The sequence below is a fragment of the Solanum lycopersicum genome, chromosome 1 (assembly GCF_036512215.1).
Source record: "Solanum lycopersicum chromosome 1, SLM_r2.1".
Taxonomy (NCBI): Eukaryota; Viridiplantae; Streptophyta; class Magnoliopsida; order Solanales; family Solanaceae; genus Solanum; species Solanum lycopersicum.
This window is the reverse complement of record NC_090800.1, coordinates 92,920,884-92,940,424: the sequence shown is the minus strand read 5'-3', so window position 1 is coordinate 92,940,424 and position 19,541 is coordinate 92,920,884. Positions and strand designations below refer to the sequence as shown.

The following is a 19,541-nucleotide window of genomic DNA, read 5'->3' as shown; positions in this document are numbered from 1 at the left end:
AGGTTTCCAAAACCTATATCGTACTTTTTTATCTTTAAATTTATATAACTTTAAAGAAATTTTTATATAAAATATTGAGTCATATTTTAGCTTACTTCACCACTCCATATATAGCTTTCTTTTTTATTGAAATGAAAAATGATATTCAACTTATATAAATTCATTTATTCTTTCTAGTCTTTAACTAATTTGGGCATAAATGTAATTTGGGACAGCTAGAAAGGCTTGTTCCCAATAGTTTTGGGAAGGGAAAAAATAAAAACGAATTTTATGGGAAGAAAGTGGAAAAAGCAAAAGGAGAAGGGTGTTTCTCGTAAAGCTTTATAGTTTCGGGGAGAAAATGACAAAAATAGAAAGAATAGGAGTTACTCGCCATAATTTTTTTTTATAAGATGCACCGTCACCAAAAAATGGCGCAGGAGACGGAAACTACTCAATTGCACATTCGCCTTAGTCGTCACAATTCACATTTTGGCAACTCCGTTTTCAGCCCATCGCCGAGAGAATAAATAATAATTTGAAAAGCGCTTCCTCCACGATCTGGTTGCCGGAGGAGGCGATTTTTTGAATGAAGAGTTCACCTGAATTTTCTCGAAATGGCGGAATCGACGACAATTCAGAGGAGCTCGCCTGAAGGTGATGATCATGAACTGAAGGAGGAGAATATTGAGAAGAAAAAGGATTTTACTGCAAATCCTGAGTTTTTCAGTTGTATGCTTCAGCCAGTGCCTGCCGATTCAGATCCAAATTACATTGGAATACGCCGGTTCCTCCTCCATCGCAAAGCTGAATCCGGTGTGCTTCGTCGCAAGGTACGCTTCTTTCACGCATATGTTAGAACACGTGATTATATGTAACTGCGTCATCGCTGTGCGTACGTGTGATTTCTCTTCAGAATCAAATGTTAAATACATCCGTGTTGTATGTATTCATTTTTTTTCCTTTTTGATTTACTTATTCATTAATGATATACATACTGGTCTCCTGGTTCAGTCGTATATAGGATCTCATTATGAACAATTCATTGCTTACTTGGCATGCATTTGTGCCACTTTCGGTTTATCTAGATTTATTTTTGTGGTTCGTTGTGTAAACTATATGCAACTTCATCCTACATTTTGATTGTAGGATCTTTGTATTTTGTTGCGATTAGCTATGCAGTGACTTCATAGAACTTTATTGCTTGTTTAAGGACTGGAGAGGCAATGGAAAAGGATACGTAGCTTATCGTAATTATATTAGTAGGCCAAGGAATTGGGAGACATTGCAAATACCAAGCCGACCAAGTACCCCAGGGAACAGGTGGTTGAGATCTATCTTTATTTCTTCTAGTAGCATGCAACCCCTTTATTGCTTAGTGTGCTTGATTACGATTCATAATTGGTTATTTACTCCTTAACATTTGTGTAATTTTCATTTATCAAATCACTAAGAACTTTGTTAGAAAGAGATACTCAGTTGATTTTTGTTGCACGTTCCTTTTCTACCGGTTCAGAATTGTTTTGATATCATGGAACTTTGGGGAATGTAAAACTTTGTAACATGAAGCCTTTTATTTATTTATTTTATCTTTTTCCATGTCATTTGTTGAAGTTCGTACTCCATACAATCTGACATCAGGATAATTTACTGGTTGATGCATCAGTGGGCGATGGATGCCTTCAGCAAGTCCAGTTTCCCAGTTACTCGAGTCGGATAGCTGGAATTCCTTAAAGGTATGTGCATCTTTTGGTTGTGTTTGACTTGTCTTTTTCCATAACTTTAGCCTATGGTGCATCTGTTTATGAGGATTGATGAGTATTTGACTATCCATGACATGTCATTCAAAAAGTATTTGTATGATAGATAGTGTTTGCACCCTACAAATTAAGTTGAAGGGTGAAATTCATACAACTAAGTAGTTTGAATCACTGAGTTCTTTGGAAGCTGTTAACCTGCACCTCCTGAATGTTCTTTAGAATGAAACTTAAACAGTAAACCTATTAAATATTTAATATATTATAATTTCATAATGTTAATGTTTCGGATGTAAAAACTCATGTATAACAATGCTTTATTTCGAAATACGTGCTAAAAATATGATCTGAAATGCTAATAAAATGTACTTTTTATAATTATGGAATAAAAAGATTGTGGGAATTCATGTTTGTTTAAAGACTTAAGTTGACTTACTTTAAGTAAGAGCTCTCAGTTTATTTGAGATATATGTGGCAGATATGAATGGACTCTTTGTGGTTTTAATGATATGCTTTGTTGTTTCCTTTTGAAATCTGTCTAGCATTTTCTGGGTGACCCTTGATGTGTTAAATGATCTTTAATTCTTATTATTGGAATATCTCATGCTAATTGCTTGATACATTTGGTTTAAGTGCTGAGTAAGTTTATAAAACTACCTTTTTGTGCTCACTTATACATATGGTTTCAATACAACCTACATACTGATTTTATTTATATATACACAAATGTTATAACCTAAAAAGGAAGGCTTAATGAATTTAAAGTTTGACCAGGGAATTCGGCCCTATTCTCTTCTTCTGTTGTGGAGAGGGTTAAGTAAGGGTGAACAAGATTGTTATGGTATGCTTGTTTGATTATATATCTTTCTAGTGTTCTCATTTTTAAAAATCTTCAAATGTTTATGCTAGCCATGTTTGACATTCTATATTTTTAGATGTACCTTAATGTCTCTGTAAGGTCCTTTTTGCAAATATATGTCTTGCACTTGATCTAGAGATGTTGAATAACAATCAACTCATGGATTTTTTGGGTTATTAATGTATACATAGTTAGATTCAGACTCTTGAGTTGAGTGTGTCATAATATACTCCAGCATGGAGATGATAAGAACATGCAATTGCTCGATTTGTTCAATCTTCTTGGTCTATAGCTCTTACATATATGAGCTTATTAGATTAACTTTTTTTTAGTGAAGATGAATGCTATGGTCTTTGCCAAATCAATTGGTCGAGTCTAGGTCCATACCAGCCATATACCAATGCTCTTGGTGTGTCACTCACTAGAAGATCAGAGTAGGTTTTTTCTGATCACTATAGTTGCATGAAAAATGATAATTCTCTTAGCACAATTTTCAGCATCTCATGTTTATGCAGGATTTACGAAGTCCCAGTCAAGCAAGTCAAGCATTGAGTCGGACTACTAGTTTCAGTTCAAATGTGAGTGACACTGATGATCGTCCACGTAGAAGGTCGGAACCTGCATATTCCTTTGTGGGGATGCATTGCATTTTTGATCAATGCAAGGCCATGGGTAATTGTTTTTTCAAATGGGAATCAGTCAATCTCTCACTTCATCTTGCTTAATTATGAACTTAACTAATCTAATTTTTCAGTTACGGTTATAAAGTTTGGGCATATGAGTTCTGATCTACTTGCATATGGAGCAACCGATGGCAGTTTAACTGTATGCAGTGTCTCCATGCCCCCTTCAGTCATTAAGCAGTTAACAGGGCATTCAAAAGATGTCACAGGTTGGATTAACTGGTATTGGTTCTGCAGTCTTAGTCTTTAAAATCGTACATATATCAAAGTTGTTTGTGTTATACTTTTCCTTTGTAAAAATGTATTAGAAATAGTGGCTTAAATCGGTATCAATGTTGTCAAAGGCAAAAGGTGAGAAAAGCACCAAAAACTATCGGGGTTTTAAGCTTAAATCTCAATTCAGGGCTTTGGTGAAAAAGGAACTGAAGAACTAAAAAAGGGCAGTCTGGTGCATTTGAACTCCCGCCATGTGTGGGGTCCAGAGAAGAACTAATATATAAAATGGGGAAAATAAATGATAAACACAAAAACATTATGGGTAGGAGAATTTTTAAAAAGGTAGAAATTTTAATTAATGAAGGACTGGTAGAAAAATTTATGTGGAAGAATTCAATTCCCTTAGATCTCTGATTCAGATGCAAATGTTAAGTTACTAATTCAGGAGATAGCATCTTGTGTTTCCTTATGAGTTCCTTGAAATCAACTAAAGTTTTTCAAAGATTGTTGGTTTGCTATTTGCTAAGGTGCACACCTAGGACCTCACCATAGCTGACGCACTGCCTAACCAATGTGAAGCTTCGCCTGCTTTGTATCACACTTTAGATTGGGGGTATGAGAATGGAGAAATAATTCTTCCAGTTGGATTATGTTTGTAGAAGTGACACAAGGTTTAACACAGAAATTGTTGTAAAAGTTCTGACCAGAAGCTATGTCCAGAATAGTCAGTTGACTTTTGCAATGTCCAAATGGAAATGGTTTTGTAAATTTCATGTCTTCTATCCTTGTGATTGTTTGTTCTCTCATTCAACTGATTAGCATTTAACTCAGAACCTTGAAACACTAGAAAAAGGACATTGTGAATCATAGAAAATGTTTAATACTCTATCCATCCAAATTTGTATGGGAGTATTAGGCTGGACATGGACACAATTTAAGGAAGAAAGAAGGCTTTTGCCACAAAATAATTTGCAGAAAGTACCTAAGTATTCTTAATACCGAAATACTACTCCCTCCGTTTAAAAAAGAATGACCTCCTTTCCTTTTTAGTCTGCTCTTTCTTTTTTTGGTAACAACTTTCCACGTGGCATGTTTAAGACCACAAGATTAAAGGGCAATTTTGTACATTTGACATAACTAATTTAGGACCACATGATCAAAAGTCTTCTTTATTTTCTTAAACTCCGTGCCAAGTCAAACTAGGTCATTCTTTATGAAACGGAGGGAGTATGTTTTTTATGCAGCGGGGGCTGTAGTAAGGGCTAAACAGATCGCAAATTGGGATGGAGAGAGTAGCTCTTTTACTCAGTGAAAGGAGTTAGCACCTGCAGTATTTGTTTTTATCACGCTGTTGCGTGGTCCGTTTCACAATGTCTTGTTTGATTTTTCAAGGTCGAACTAGTACTTCCAAGAACAGTTCATTCTATGTTTTATTGTTTCCATTATTTGTTTTGTTGTATCTTTTTTATAGGGTGGAGGCTTGCTTTATGTAGGAGCCAAAGCCCAACGAATCCAATCACCAAATCTATTGAAATGAATACATGTTGCTGAGGCCTAAATTGTTAAAAATAGATACTGTCGTTTGTCTAACACCCTCCCCATGTATATATGACCCACTAAAACAGCAATTTTATTACCTTACAAAAAAATTAATTTCTTCTTTTTATTAATTTTCTATTAGTTTTGGTCCAAACTCAAATATTGGTGGTTGTTGTTAAGCCTCATTTTGAGTTGACAGAAAGGCAGCACTTTCTTTTGATACCCGGCTTTTCCAAGAGCTTTTATCATCACACGAGTCTTTTAATGTTAGTACTTTATTTAAACCTCTTATTTCAAATTTGATATAGGTTTTGTAAAGAATCCTTTTAATTCTCATAGTTTTCTGGATATGCGAAATTAGTTCATGTGTTTTAGTTCCTACCCCAATCCATTGATGGTCTAAACTGAGTAATCCAGAAAGCCAGAAACCACACTATGGTGCTCTTATGGAGTTCCTTTTGATTTTCTTACCATGCCTCTTTGTGACTCTAATTGCAAGTCTGTTCCTCGGTCAAGAGGGACTAAATGCTAGCTATGCTTTATCTATGTTTAACATGTTACTGTTATTATTTTTGAAATCTGACCTTTTTTCAGATTTTGACTTCTCCACAAACAATCAGTACATTGCATCATCTTCAATGGATAAAACTGTCAGAGTATGGGATATTTCTAGAGGCCTTTGCATTAGGGTGATTTATGGAGTCTCTTCACAGCTTTGTATTCGATTTCATCCTGTAAGTGGGCAAAGATGCACCTTTTGGTTATGGGTACACATTTTCTGCAACCACCAGAATAGACTTTCCTAAGGCATGTTTGCATGCAAATTTTTTGTGTTATTGTCAATGAATATTTGCATGTGTTCTCCTTTTGCTTGGCAGTACAATAAACCATTTTCTTTTTTTCCATCTTCTTTTCAGTTTTTTTTTTTTAACTATTGTATTTTGTAACTATTATCCATTCAGTGAGCTGTATAACTTATTGCATGGAGCACCTTCAAATTCTTTTTAGGCTTGGCATTTATATGCATTTAAATAACTTTCTAAAATTAGCTCTTCCTTTGTTGCCTTTTTTATTTTCTTTTACAGGTGAACAACAACTTCCTTTCTGCTGGCAATGCAAAAAAAGAAATAAATGTAATTATCCTTTGCTTTTTAGCTGAACACATTCTATTGTTTAGCTCTACTGTATAAATCGTTGTACATATCCTTGTTAGATTTATTGGCTTAATTAGGGTAATACTTCTTCATGGGCACATACAAGTATTTATCTGCTCTCCGAGGAAAGAGGATAGAACAAAGAAAGTAGGAGAGGATATTTTCATGTGCACAGCAGTTATCATGAAATTAGACTATTAGAGAGATAACAATTCCAAAATGCATCAAGGTACACTTGTTTTTCATATCCAAGGGGTTGGCTGAGTGGTTGAGGCACAGTAGTAATAATCTGGAGAGTCTTAGGGGAGCAGTACAAATTTAATTTGGCTGACATTCTAACCTACTAGAGTATTTCTTTTGCTTCTAAAATTGAATTTGGATATTGTTGCACTTGAATAAGTAGGTTACTTCATTGTAAAAAAAACAAACAAGTAGGTTACTTCATTCTACAAAAAAAAAATGTAGGTTACTTCATTCTAAAAGAAAAACAAGTAGGTTACTTCTTACTTATATGCCTGCAGAAACTGTCGGTGTATTCATACACATGTTCAAATTACTTCTGACGGATTGGATGACATTGCATCCCTGTATATATATATTTTTTCACCATATATAATTATGTCACAGCCTTCATTTCACTCTTTATTTTCTACCTCATTGAGCCCTAAACCTTCAAACTAACATTCAGGTGTTCAATTTTAGCACGGGGAGAACGATCAGTACAACTGTGGTCGATGGCGAAGTCACTGCCATGGACCATGACCACACTGGTCAGTTTATTTTCTGCGGTGATAGTCAGGTTACCTGCTTTGTCCCTATTATTCTTCATTACAATTTCTAGACCTCTTCTGTACCAAGGCTTTACTATATTCAGCTTTATTATTTGCAGGGGTGTATTTACACAGTTAGTATGAACTCACATACAGGTGCACTATCTCGAACTCATCGGAATAGAAGTAGCAGTAAGCATAGATCTGCTGTTACAACTGTTGAGTACAGGACATTTTCTCTGCTGGCACGAGGCCCTGTCCTGCTGACTTTTACTCGTGACGGAAGTTTGTCTTTTTTCAGGTCAAATTGAAATATATGCCCTTCGTCTTGGTTTCTCTTTCTTCTGATTTTCTTTTTTCTAGTCATATTAAAAGTATTCTGGGTTTGCAGCATCTCTTTGGAGATGAAAGGTTATTTGACACTCCGGTGCTCACTGAAGCTGGCTCCACGGCTACACAGCATTCGTGCTTCTTTCTGTCCTTTACTTTCCCTTGAAAAGGGAGAATACATAGGTATGTACCGGATTTGTTTATAAATAGTTTCTCTTTAAAAACTACTTCCAATTTGTAAATCTCTGCTTACTTTTTCCCCTCTCGAAATCCTAATATTGTAGTTTGTTTGGTTACCAAGCTGGAAGTCATTTTCTTGTGGAGAGATTTGTTTTGGTACAGATCCCTTGTTTTATTGACTTTTCACCTTCTACCTTTCAACTTCTATTGTATTTATTTACAATCAAGAAACTACTCAAAATGATGAAAAAAAGTATGCGTTTGAGTTGCCAAACATTATATTGGAGGAAGTAATATCTCTTCTCCTAAAGAATTGTCTTTTGTTTCCTACATGCGTTTCTTTTGTTTGGAAAAATAACAAGAATCAAAAAGTTCTGATGACTTTGATCTGATCTATTGTGTTTCATTCCTTGGGTTGCCCGGGTAGCAACAGTGTTGTTCCCTGAAGCTTCATGGATGTAAAACATGTTGACAGTTTCTACTGTAAATGAATTTCTTCCACAACTGACGTAGTTATTCATTCTGTCAACTTGAAGTTGCTGGGAGTGAAGATGCAAATGTTTACTTTTATGATTTGACTCGACCAAAGAATACATGTGTAAACAAACTTCAGGTATGAAAAAGATGAGCAGATTTCGTCTCCAGACTTATATTATCTCGACGACCACGGAAAGAGAATTATTAAATTGGGGTGCATTTGGCTGCAGGGCCATGGCTATCCAGTAATAGGTATTGCTTGGAATCATGGAGAGAACTTGTTAGCGTCGTCTGATTTTGGCGGCACCGTCATTGTATGGAAGAGAGCAAAAACAGCTTAACATCAGTGCAGATCTGAGCTAAAAGCAGTTTGCATGCAGTTGATCTGTTCGATTCTGGCGTGGAATCTGCGAGGATTGTAATTTTCTATACAGGCATATCAGTTTAGCTATCTGAAAGTTTTTTAGGGGACTTGAAAAGTGTGACATCAGTGAGCTTTTGCATACTGATCGCACGATTGTATGTCATTTTTCACTGACTTTGTACTATGTATTTGATGTCAGTGATTAGAAGGAATTGCATGATTTCTTCAGTAACAATATTCCAATTACAGAACACTGTTGCCGAGTCCAAACAGGAGTGAACACTCTACTAATCGAGGATATGCAGCACAATCAAGAAATATAGCAGGGGAAAACTAACATTTACCAGACGGAGTAGTTCCCATAGGGGAGATGTTAGCAAATACCAAGACGTATTTACAGAAAACAGTAAACTACTTTAATTTATCATAAACAACACCTGTCGCTCTAATAAGAAAATAGCGTCAAAGAACAGAAGAGAAACCTACAGTAAATAATTACACACAACCAAACACCTCCTCGACCTACATATAAGGACACAAGGAGCATAAACCAGTAGGTAATACAAAGTTTCAGTCACTTCCGTTTACATCAGTCTACATGATTGTCGCTTCTGATGCAGTTATAATTGCCTCAGTGTTTGCTTGCATACCGCTGGCCAAATAAGTATTACCTCCGTCGGCGTTTGGACTCAACCTGAAATACTCGGGTCAAATTTTGTAATTTGAGGCTTCAGTAGCATATATATATATGACAATAACCACCAAACAAAATATTATAGAAAATAAAATCTAAAGCGCTCCAGCTAAGAGCTGATTTTGTCAGAGTTGTGAGTATAACACTAGAAATCATGTTTACTCCCACAGAAAAAGATCAGTTCGCCAAAAAAGACGTTAAATAAATTCTATAGAATTCCAGCTAGGAACTTAATCTTAGAAGTCGTTTGGTAGGACAGACGAGGATAATAATCCCGAGATACAATGTAGGATTCCTTATTCTATCCTATGTTTGGTTAAGGGTATTAGTTAGTCCCACGACTATTTAATGATGGGATAAGTTATCCTATATATATGGTGGGATAACTGTCTATCCAATCCCCCTTACCAAACAACCCCTTGCAGAAAATGTCTTTTTGATAACAAAAATCACAAAATACGCACATCTATTTTTGTTCTTTTAATTGAGAAATCATTCCAAAACTAAGGTGGATTCTTGTGTCCCCACTTCCCATAATATCCATACTTGACTACTATACTATCATCGTTCAACATTCTTCCATAGAATCTGAAGGCAACCTTACCTAATGTATTAATTTTCAGCCAGAAATAGACAACATCTAGAACCTCATCAGCTGCGTCATTACCCCCGAGCAAAATACTCTCAAGAGTGTACATAAATAGTCTCGGAATGTATATGGAATGCCCTAGACCAATTAACTTTTGCACAGAATCAGACCATATTCAGCATTGGATGTTCATTGGAGAATCTTCCGTTTCCCAGATTTTGTTTCACCATATAAATATGTATCGAAATTTAGCCCATATTTTCACCAAAAAAACTAATAAATTACTTAATAACAGTAAGGATGTGCATATATTACATTGTACACTTGTTTAGGGAAGGTCAAGGCTAATTAAAGAAGTGACGGAGCAGAAATGAAAAGGATGCTTAGAACTAACATGACCAGTTTTCCGAAAAAAGAAAAGGATAGTACTTGCTTCCCTTAATAAAGCAGCTTTATTACTGAGACATAATTATTTTTCATCAATTTTGTCTTTACCATCATGAGTTGCCAGGGTGGATAGAGAAGATATATTTCAGAAAAGATGTATAAATCTCAGATGATATTTTCCTCTTGCATTTCACCTGTGTATCTCTTATTCCAACATTCTTCTCCTACCAATTACCTTTTCCTTCATGTTCGCTATTTTAAAAGGAGCTTTAAGTACTCAGATCTCTTTCCAACACCCCCACCCCACCTATGATACTCGGACTAGGGTGCGGGTATCCGAGAGTCGGAATCGGCAAAATCTAAATATTAAAATTCGTGCGTGCGAATCCGAATATGGATACGGCTAAAAAATTTCAATATTATAAATATATATTTTAACTATATACAATAGAATGTCACTAAAAATATTTATGAAATCTATATAATAATTAATTGCATATATAATAAAAGAAGTATAATTGTTAAAGAAGGGTGAAAATATAACAACCATTAAAAGTATAATTTATTTTATGATTAAAAGGACACACTTATCTAGAGAAACCCTTCGTCTCTAGTTTTCTTTATCAAGAAAAACTGAAGAGACTACTTTTTCAACTCCTCTTTTCTGTACTTTTTAAGTTTCATGTACTTTTCCAATCTTTATCTTTCTCAACACTTCATCTTAAAAAGTAGCTCTGCCTCCCCTCGGAAGACATCGCGGGAAACTGATTTCTGTTTTCCCAAATATTTTCTCGGCTCTGGTCAAAGTGTCCGGATTAGATTGACTGAATTCGACACGCACCCCGCACCCGTGCCCGGGTCGCGCCAAGACGGATTTGCCGGCAAAAATGAAGAGTCCGCGCAACATAGCACCCCACCCAGTATGATGAAATTAGCTATTTACCTTTCTTTGGCATTACTAGTATGTTGCAAAAGATGATGGATTACACACCCAAGCTGCTACACTCATCACATGTAACAAATGGTAAAATAAACCAGCAACTTTACTCTATGTTGTGCGGACTCTTCATTTTTGCCGGCGAACCCGTCTTGAAGCAACCCTAGTGCGGGTGCAGGGTGAGTGTTGGATTCGGTCAATCCGATCTGAACTTTGACCAGAGCCGAGAAAATTTTTGGGGAAACAAAAATCAGTTTCCGACGACGTCTTCCGAGGGGAGGCGGAGCTACTTTTCAAGATAAAGCTTGAGAAAGTTAAAGAGAATAAAGATTGAAAAAGTACATGAAACTTAAAAAAGTTTCTTGAAAAAATACATACAGAGAATACAAAGCTTTTTTATCTTTCTTGAAAAAGTAGTCTCTTCAGTTTTTCTTGAAAAAGAAAACTAGAGACAAAGGGTTTCTCTAGATAAGAGTGTCCTTTTAATTATAAAATAAATTAAACTTTTAATGTTTATTATATTCTCACTCTTCTTTAACGATTATACTTCTTTTATTTTGTATGCAATTATACAAAAATATCCAATTAATTATTATATATATTTCATAAATCTTTTTAGTGATATTTTATTATATATAGTTAGAATATATTTATAATTATATTTTTATAATATTGAAATTTTTTAGCCGTATCCCCGCACCCGTATCCATATTCGGGTTTGCACCCCGAATCTTAAAATTTAGATTTTGCCGAATCCAACTCGGATTCGCATCCGGATATCCGCACCCGAGTCCGAGTAACTTAGGCTTTACTAAGCATGTCTAGTCTAAAATCACTTTTTCTTTTTTGTCATTGTTCTTCCTACCAGCATGTTTTGAATGAATACAGCAAGCTACATCAGTGAATGTAGGGCAAGGAAAATAGAAAATAAGAAACTTATGTCAACTTAGATAATAGAAAGATGGATCAAAAAGGTTAACCAGGATGCTTGTGTTAATCTAGCAATGGGCTCACCTTTATATCAGCATGTCTTGAAGTAGCATGAGAATTTAGCAATTTCTTCTGATCTTCAGATGAACAATTTTGGCAAAAGAAGTGGTCAAGTCTCTTGGCTTCCTCTGGCGTCATGTCTATACAAGTAGGGTGAAACCTGGATGAAAATTGATTGCACTTAGTTGCAGTCATTTCAGATGTTAGAAGTAGACGCAAGTGATGTACCAGTTTAGGAAAATGCTTTGTTGCTTAAGAATCTTGACATATGAATGGCTTTAATCATGCAACTATGCTAGCAGAAAACTTAACTGAAGACATGTCAGCCCTTAAACAAAAAAATCCATATTTTCACCTGAATCCAGTCGGGAAAGGTTATCAAGAATCTGATGCATTCAGCTCTAAGGCTTCTCCCACACTATGGTATCCTTCCAAAACAAGATTTTCGATGCAGAAAAGTACATACCTAATATTACTAAAGGCCTGACAACCTAAGATAGCTAAAATAATGGCGTCTTTCTGTTTTCGCATTAAAAACTCGGATTTTGTCTTTCGAGCAAAGATTCCTGATGGTTTCTTCATTCGCTCTTTTGCCCAACCTAGTTGCAGATAGGTGGAGAGATGAAAGTTCAATACAAGCAGAGTAAAAAACAAAACAGACCAAATCTCCAAACTTAACAAGAACTCTGGTGTTCAAACCACAATGGAAATAAATTGATCAGAAATATCAAAACCCTCTGAAATAAATTGTTAACATACTACAAGAGAGTCTGTCATGTTAAACTTCGTCTATCCCACTATGAATATATTGTTAAACACAAAAACCTTACCAACATTCAATTTTTCAAATCAGAACCCTTCAATTAACTTGATTAAGTAATAATTTGAGGAGAGAAAGTGTTAATTAACTATGGTTCAGTGATAAAATGCACATGTCATACATTTATTTGGTTGGTGTAAACTCCGTGTGTAGGTAAATTCTTTCCATAATTTGACTTCCTGAACAAAGCATATTCCAAATCTGACCAGCCATATAGATATGCATAACACATCAGCATACATGATTAAAGATATACCAGAAAAGCTGATGGCAGTACAGATATCTAACGGACATGTAATAGGGAACTTACTCCCTTTTTTGTCAGTATGATAAGGCGCTTACCAATATCACATCAAGGAAACTTTTTTTACACAAATAGGAAAGCAAAGAAAAATAAGTGTTTCAAAGTAGAAAATAGGCTATGGAAGCATTTCCGGGCATAAAGAAAGTTGAAAAATCATTCCGGCTTGCGTCTGGAGGTCAGTGTGGAAAGAAAGAAATCTCATATACTTCCAAAACAAGAGAAATTCCATCCAGAAGATTAAGATGAACTGCTTAGTTTTGTTTCTTTTATGGTGTAAACAGGAGTACATGATAGATCTAGAATCAGTTACATATGTTTTAGGTTCCTTGTAAATTTTGCTACAGGATTAAAGATCTTCCTACTCTCCACAATTGTAAATAGGAACCTGTAATTTGTTGTAGCAGGTTCTGGTTTTTGTTTTGGAATAGAATACAAGTTTTACCTTCTCAAAAAAAAAAAAGTAGAACATTATCTGTACTGCATCATGCACTCAAAAAATGTCTGAGTAACCACACTATGTGGATAAACTTGCTCCCAACATTCGAGCAGAAGTCATACAACATGTTAAAAGGTATCATGATCCTCCATCAGGTAATGTCTGAGTAACTCCAGAAACTCATGAACAGCTTGAGTCGCATACCCTGGTGCAACTAATGGCCAACTTTTCTTTTGAAATTAGCTCTTGCACTATGTCGTGACTCATCAAAAAAGAAAATAGTACACATAGAGCGTGTAATAAAACATAGGAAAAGGCTTTGAGATTGGAAACTAGTGCATGACCTATACTATTTAGCAGCAATTCATACTAAACTATTTGCCTGTTATGAGTAACTTTAAAACATGAGAAGATTTTTAACATCATGTAACTGAGAACTAAACAAGAAACCAGATAATAATATATTACCTACCATGAGAAAAATGTGAAGGATCAGACTTACCAGTCACTGCAGCCCTCACATTGAACCATGAGGTCATCAGGATTGTATGGCATTTCACATTTACAGTACCTGCCAAATTAGGACCAGAAAGAATACTTAGTGATAAATTTAAGGTCAAAAACTTCCAAAAAGATGTTGTTTCCTTGTAAACATCACGTAGTTAGTATTGTAGCTACATAAAAGCACGAAACCATATAAATGTCTTTAAACTGAAAACATTATGCAGAAAAATAAATTACTGCTCCTCAACAAGCTATTACCAAATCATTAATTACTGATAATGCAAAAATCTGAAGTCAATTACCACTTTTTTACAAAGTACTAATTAAATAGAGATTGTAAGGAGAAAAGCCACAATTTTTAACAAATTTTGTACATACACAGCAACTCTGTCAGGATTAAATGCTCCGGTAGAAGAATTGTAGTCAAATCGGCAAAAGAAGTCTTCGTTCCCAACAGCGTCGAGTTTGGTGTAGCTCTTGAATGTGTGGACCGTACACTTGCCTTCAATTGTGTCGGCACTTTGTATATCTCGGTGATCGGACATAAAAAGTTCCTTGGAGCCGTGAAACTGACGTCGGCCGCCGATCGACTCCTCCGGACGGTAGTACCACCGGACGTGAACCCTGACGTTGCCACCTCTATTGTCGGACTCAATCTTCTCAACTCGAGCAACGTACGACGGCTTTGACGACTCCGACGCTCTCATCAACACGCAGTCGCCGGCTGAAGAACGTTTCCAGGTAGCGCATGTTAGATTTCCCGGCGAAAAAAGTTTTTTTCTGGAAAATTCAGAGAAGGTTTATGGAGTAGAACTTACCTCGAACGGTCTTGTTGATGGATTTGACAGTGTAAGAATCTAGGGTTCGACGATTTGTACGAGTTTTAGCCATGGACTGAAGGAGGAGTGTGTAACACTACAAAAGTCATGCGCCTGAAACAGCAAACAGTGCAGGAAGAACAAACAGGAGAGAGATATATGAATCCAGCCAAGCCAGGATGTGTCACCAGGGCTCCTCTTTTTTCCTTATTAGATTTTTTTTTATCAAGTTCAGGAGAAACACTATTTTTCACTTTTTAATAATTAAAAAATATCCAATAACTTTGATTTCATGATTTTATTTTAATTTAGATAATATTGGAAAAAAAATTACTCCTTCAATTTCATTTTATTTATCTGACTTTAGTGTCATCTGTAGCAAAGAAAACTTCCTAAATTATGTATCACCTTAATAATTCAAGAAAATAATTAATGTATATTACTTTCTAACTATATTATTATATTTCATAATTTTATTAGTATATTATATGTTTGAAAAGAAAGAAAAATATTTTTCAATTCTTATATTTAAAAAATATTCTCTCTAAAAAAAATGAACTCGTCGAAAATAACGAAAAATAATGTATACGTATGTGAACATTTTAAGTTTCCTTCCCAACCATCCAATTCTAACCTCGAATCACCTCTCTCCATTTCTATTTTGCTATCGTAATATTTTGCTAGATAATACTCTTTATGTTCTTATTTAATTATCCAATTTTTAAAAAATACATATTAAGATAATAATAATTAACATTTACAATTTTACCCTTATTAAAACTTGTTTTAAATAAGAATATAATAGAAAAAAATAATTTATCCTTTTTTAGTTTGTCAAAATGAACAAGTAAATAAGGAATATGGACATGTAAATAGTGAGAGAGGCAGTATATATTTTTCTTTATTTTTTTAAAAAATATCTATTTTTCTATATTTATTTCAAAAAGAATAAATTTTTTTTGATAATATTTAATTTTAATTTTTCATGTGATATGTTTAAGAATACAAAATTGAAAACGTAAATTTATATTTTTTGACATAATTATTTTATTTTTTAAATTTCATATTAAGTCAGACTAGATCATTTTTTTTTAAACAGACGATTATGTTCTGAAATAATATTTTTTTATTTTATTCATCAAACACTATAAAATAAAAATATTTTTATGTTGGAAAACATTATACCTGAATAGTTTAGTAAAACAGTTGATTTCTTTAATATACTAATTTTGCCAAATGATACTTAATTTCAGACACTTGACATTGTTGCATTTTTCAGTTCAGTTTATATCTTTCACAGGCCACCCGTGAACTCTCTGCATATTTCCCATGATCGAAGTTCACTAATGAACTCTATCAGTTGCCAGCAACTGGAGCACAAACTCTCACCTTTTGGGCGCAAATTGATCTCCTCCGTTGCCTTTGCTGGTAGCACATCTAGTTTCCCTGAGCAGCCCCCTATTCAGTTTCTCACCAAATCGAGAAATATTATTCACTCAAAACCCGAAATATCCCATGCCCATCTCATTAAGACTCAGAATCTTGAAGGCAATACACATGCTGCAAATTCTGTGCTTCATAACTATGGTGAATATTCAAGAATGGACAATGCAGCCAAGGTGCTTGAAGAAATGCCTAAACAAAATTCTGTTTCATGGAATTTGATGATTTCTAATTCAAATAAAGCATTACTGTACCAAGATTCTTGGAGGCTATTTTGTAGGATGCACATGTTGGGGTTTGACATGAATATGTATACTTATGGTAGTATTCTTTCTGCCTGTGGTGCTTTAACATCTACATTGTGGGGTGAGCAGGTTTATGGGCTTGTGATGAAAAATGGGTTTTTTTCGGATGGATATGTAAGATGTGGGATGATAGAATTGTTTTCTAGAAGCTGTAGGTTTAGTGATGCTTTAAGGGTGTTTTATGATTATCTGTGTGATAATGTGGTTTGCTGGAATGCTATCATATCGGGAGCGGTGAAAAATAGGGAGTATTGGGTTGCTTTGGATATTTTTAGACTAATGTGGGGTGAGTTCTTAAAGCCTAATGAATTTACTATTCCAAGTGTACTGAATGCTTGTGTTTCATTGTTGGAACTTCAATTTGGCAAAATGGTTCATGGAGCGGCTATAAAATGTGGTCTGGAAAGTGATGTTTTTGTGGGGACTTCTATTGTTGATTTGTATGCAAAATGTGGGTTTATGGATGAAGCATTTAGGGAACTCATGCAGATGCCAGTCAGCAATGTTGTTTCTTGGACTGCAATGCTAAATGGTTTTGTGCAGAATGACGATCCTATTTCTGCAGTTCAAATTTTTGGAGAAATGAGGAATAAAGGGATAGAGATAAACAACTACACTGTCACCTGTGTGCTTGCTGCCTGTGCTAATCCTACTATGGCAAAAGAAGCAATCCAAATCCATTCTTGGATCTATAAGACTGGATATTATCAGGATTCAGTTGTGCAAACGTCTTTTATCAATATGTACTCGAAGATAGGAGATGTTGCCTTATCTGAACTAGTCTTTGCAGAGGCTGAAAATCTGGAGCACTTAAGTTTGTGGTCTAATATGATATCTGTTCTTGCCCAGAATAGTGATTCTGACAAGTCAATTCATCTATTTCGGAGAATATTCCAAGAGGACTTGAAACCTGATAAGTTCTGTTGTTCTAGTATCTTGGGAGTTGTAGACTGTCTAGACTTGGGTAGACAGATACATAGCTATATCCTTAAATTAGGGTTAATCTCTAATCTTAATGTGAGCAGCTCTCTGTTCACGATGTACTCAAAATGTGGTAGTATAGAGGAATCATATATTATATTTGAGCTGATTGAGGATAAGGATAATGTCTCATGGGCCTCAATGATTGCTGGTTTTGTAGAACATGGTTTTTCAGATAGAGCCGTTGAACTTTTCAGAGAGATGCCCGTGGAGGAAATCGTTCCTGACGAAATGACATTAACTGCTGTCCTTAATGCATGTAGTTCTCTTCAGACCTTGAAGTCTGGGAAAGAAATTCATGGCTTCATTCTTCGGCGTGGTGTTGGTGAGCTTCACATTGTCAATGGTGCCATTGTGAATATGTATACCAAGTGTGGTGATCTAGTTTCGGCAAGAAGTTTCTTTGATATGATACCCCTTAAAGATAAGTTTTCATGTTCTTCCATGATAACTGGATATGCTCAAAGGGGTCATGTGGAAGACACACTTCAGCTGTTCAAGCAAATGCTGATAACTGATTTAGATAGTAGTTCCTTTACAATTTCTTCTGTTCTTGGGGTTATTGCTCTTTCTAACAGATCTCGCATTGGTATCCAAGTGCATGCACATTGTATAAAAATGGGATCACAATCAGAAGCATCAACGGGAAGTTCAGTAGTTACGATGTATTCAAAATGTGGAAGTATTGATGATTGCTGCAAAGCATTCAAAGAAATTTTGACACCTGATTTGGTTAGCTGGACTGCTATGATTGTAAGCTATGCTCAAAATGGAAAAGGGGGTGATGCGTTGCAAGTATACGAGTCAATGAGGAATTCAGGAATCCAGCCTGATTCAGTAACTTTTGTTGGTGTTCTTTCTGCTTGTAGCCATGCTGGTCTGGTTGAAGAAGGGTATTTTTTTCTAAATTCAATGATGAAAGACTACGGAATTGAACCTGGTTATCGCCATTATGCCTGTATGGTAGATCTTCTCAGTCGCTCTGGTAGATTAACTGAGGCTGAGAGATTCATTTGTGATATGCCTATAAAACCTGATGCATTGATCTGGGGAACATTACTTGCTGCTTGTAAATTGCACGATGAAGTTGAGCTAGGAAAGCTGGTAGCAAAAAAGATCATAGAGTTGGAACCGAGTGAAGTTGGTGCATATGTCTCATTGTCAAATATCTGGGCTAGTTTGGGCCAATGGGATGAAGTATTGAAAATAAGAGGTTCATTGCGAGGAACTGGGATATCAAAGGAGCCTGGATGGAGTTCTTTGTGAAATGCATTTTCAGTACAATAAATCCTTGCACCTGCTCTTTACTTGTTGGTGTATGAATGTTCTTCAAGGCAGGGAACATTCAAAGGAGCTGGGAGAGATCAAGGTACTGATGCGATCTGAACTAGACAATTTACTTTGCTGAATTCAGACGTCACTAATTATTCTCTCTTGCGGATGGTTTCAACCACGAAGAATATATAACAAATGTTTTATAAAGATAATGTAGTCATTTTCGTGTATAAACACAGTCAAACACACTAAAATACCATCAGGGAATGGCCTTGGCAAGTGCCGGTGTGTCTCAACAACGTGGATGTACGCCTCTTGCAGTTCCATCAACAATCAACCAAGCACATCTGCAGTGATTTCCTAGTTTAACTTTAGTATAGGGTTCTTCTGTCATCCCATGAACTGGTTCTGCTGGTAAGTATTTCTCAAGAACATGAGATATATACTTCATCAAATAAAAGAAAAATAATACATTTCTCTAAAGGGATTGAGGAGAAAATTTGGATAATTTCATTTTCTTGTTTCCAGTAGGTATTTATTGAAATCATTGAATGGTGATAACTATATCTAACAAAATTAACATTTTTTTGGTTTCCATTGTTCGATACCAACATTGGAACCCGACTAAATTCGAATTTAGTAACGGGCAGTGACATAAGCAAAAGATTTCATAAGCCATGTCGCATCTTATGAAATATGCACATCTCCCCTTGACATGGGGGATTTTGAGGTATTATAGCTATTTTGTAC

General features: G+C 35.4%; 3 protein-coding genes across 5 annotated transcripts; 2 read left to right on the top strand and 1 right to left on the bottom strand.

Moving 5' to 3' along the window:
• Positions 1–411: 411 nt before the first annotated feature.
• On the top strand, positions 412–8,559 carry LOC101247167 (uncharacterized). Of its 3 annotated transcripts, none has more exons than XR_011212114.1 (12): positions 412–812; positions 1,193–1,302; positions 1,646–1,715; positions 3,111–3,267; positions 3,350–3,487; positions 5,628–5,767; positions 6,119–6,166; positions 6,876–6,986; positions 7,077–7,258; positions 7,349–7,470; positions 7,895–8,080; positions 8,175–8,559. XR_011212114.1 is itself a non-coding variant. In XM_004230840.5 (12 exons), exons 1-12 carry the CDS (start codon positions 597–599, stop codon positions 8,283–8,285), a joined length of 1,482 nt encoding a protein of 493 aa, XP_004230888.1. In that variant the 5' UTR covers positions 412–596; the 3' UTR covers positions 8,286–8,559. The 3 variants fall into 3 exon arrangements, 2 of the variants coding, with proteins under 2 accessions (XP_004230888.1, XP_019067465.1); XM_004230840.5 differs by having other exon boundaries at positions 8,004–8,080; XM_019211920.3 differs by lacking the exons at positions 7,895–8,080; positions 8,175–8,559 and adding an exon at positions 7,572–7,830.
• Positions 8,560–8,701: 142 nt separating this feature from the next.
• Positions 8,702–15,067, bottom strand: LOC101264075 (chromatin remodeling protein EBS). Its single transcript, XM_004230903.5, has 5 exons — positions 14,788–15,067; positions 14,348–14,693; positions 13,968–14,036; positions 11,930–12,065; positions 8,702–9,002 (listed from the first exon to the last, which is right to left on the bottom strand). The coding sequence occupies exons 1-5, from the start codon at positions 14,858–14,860 to the stop codon at positions 8,976–8,978; spliced, it is 651 nt and encodes a 216-aa protein (XP_004230951.1). The 5' UTR covers positions 14,861–15,067; the 3' UTR covers positions 8,702–8,975.
• Positions 15,068–15,999: 932 nt separating this feature from the next.
• LOC101245408 (pentatricopeptide repeat-containing protein) lies at positions 16,000–19,299 on the top strand. The gene has a single exon (XM_004231378.5). The coding sequence runs from the start codon at positions 16,134–16,136 to the stop codon at positions 18,780–18,782; it is 2,649 nt and encodes an 882-aa protein (XP_004231426.1). The 5' UTR covers positions 16,000–16,133; the 3' UTR covers positions 18,783–19,299.
• Positions 19,300–19,541: the final 242 nt, after the last annotated feature.

Coding starts and splice junctions, on each gene's coding strand:
- LOC101264075 (XM_004230903.5), bottom strand. CDS start 14,860: ATGGCTAAAACTCGTACAAATCGTCGAACCCTAGATTCTTACACTGTC. Junction 14,694..14,787: donor CATCAACAAGACCGTTCGAG/GTAAGTTCTACT, acceptor AACGTTCTTCAG/CCGGCGACTGCGTGTTGATG. Junction 14,037..14,347: donor AATCCTGACAGAGTTGCTGT/GTATGTACAAAA, acceptor CTAATTTGGCAG/GTACTGTAAATGTGAAATGC.
- LOC101247167 (XM_004230840.5), top strand. CDS start 597: ATGGCGGAATCGACGACAATTCAGAGGAGCTCGCCTGAAGGTGATGAT. Junction 5,768..6,118: donor TTTGTATTCGATTTCATCCT/GTAAGTGGGCAA, acceptor TTTCTTTTACAG/GTGAACAACAACTTCCTTTC. Junction 7,471..8,003: donor TGAAAAGGGAGAATACATAG/GTATGTACCGGA, acceptor GTCAACTTGAAG/TTGCTGGGAGTGAAGATGCA.
- LOC101245408 (XM_004231378.5), top strand. CDS start 16,134: ATGAACTCTATCAGTTGCCAGCAACTGGAGCACAAACTCTCACCTTTT.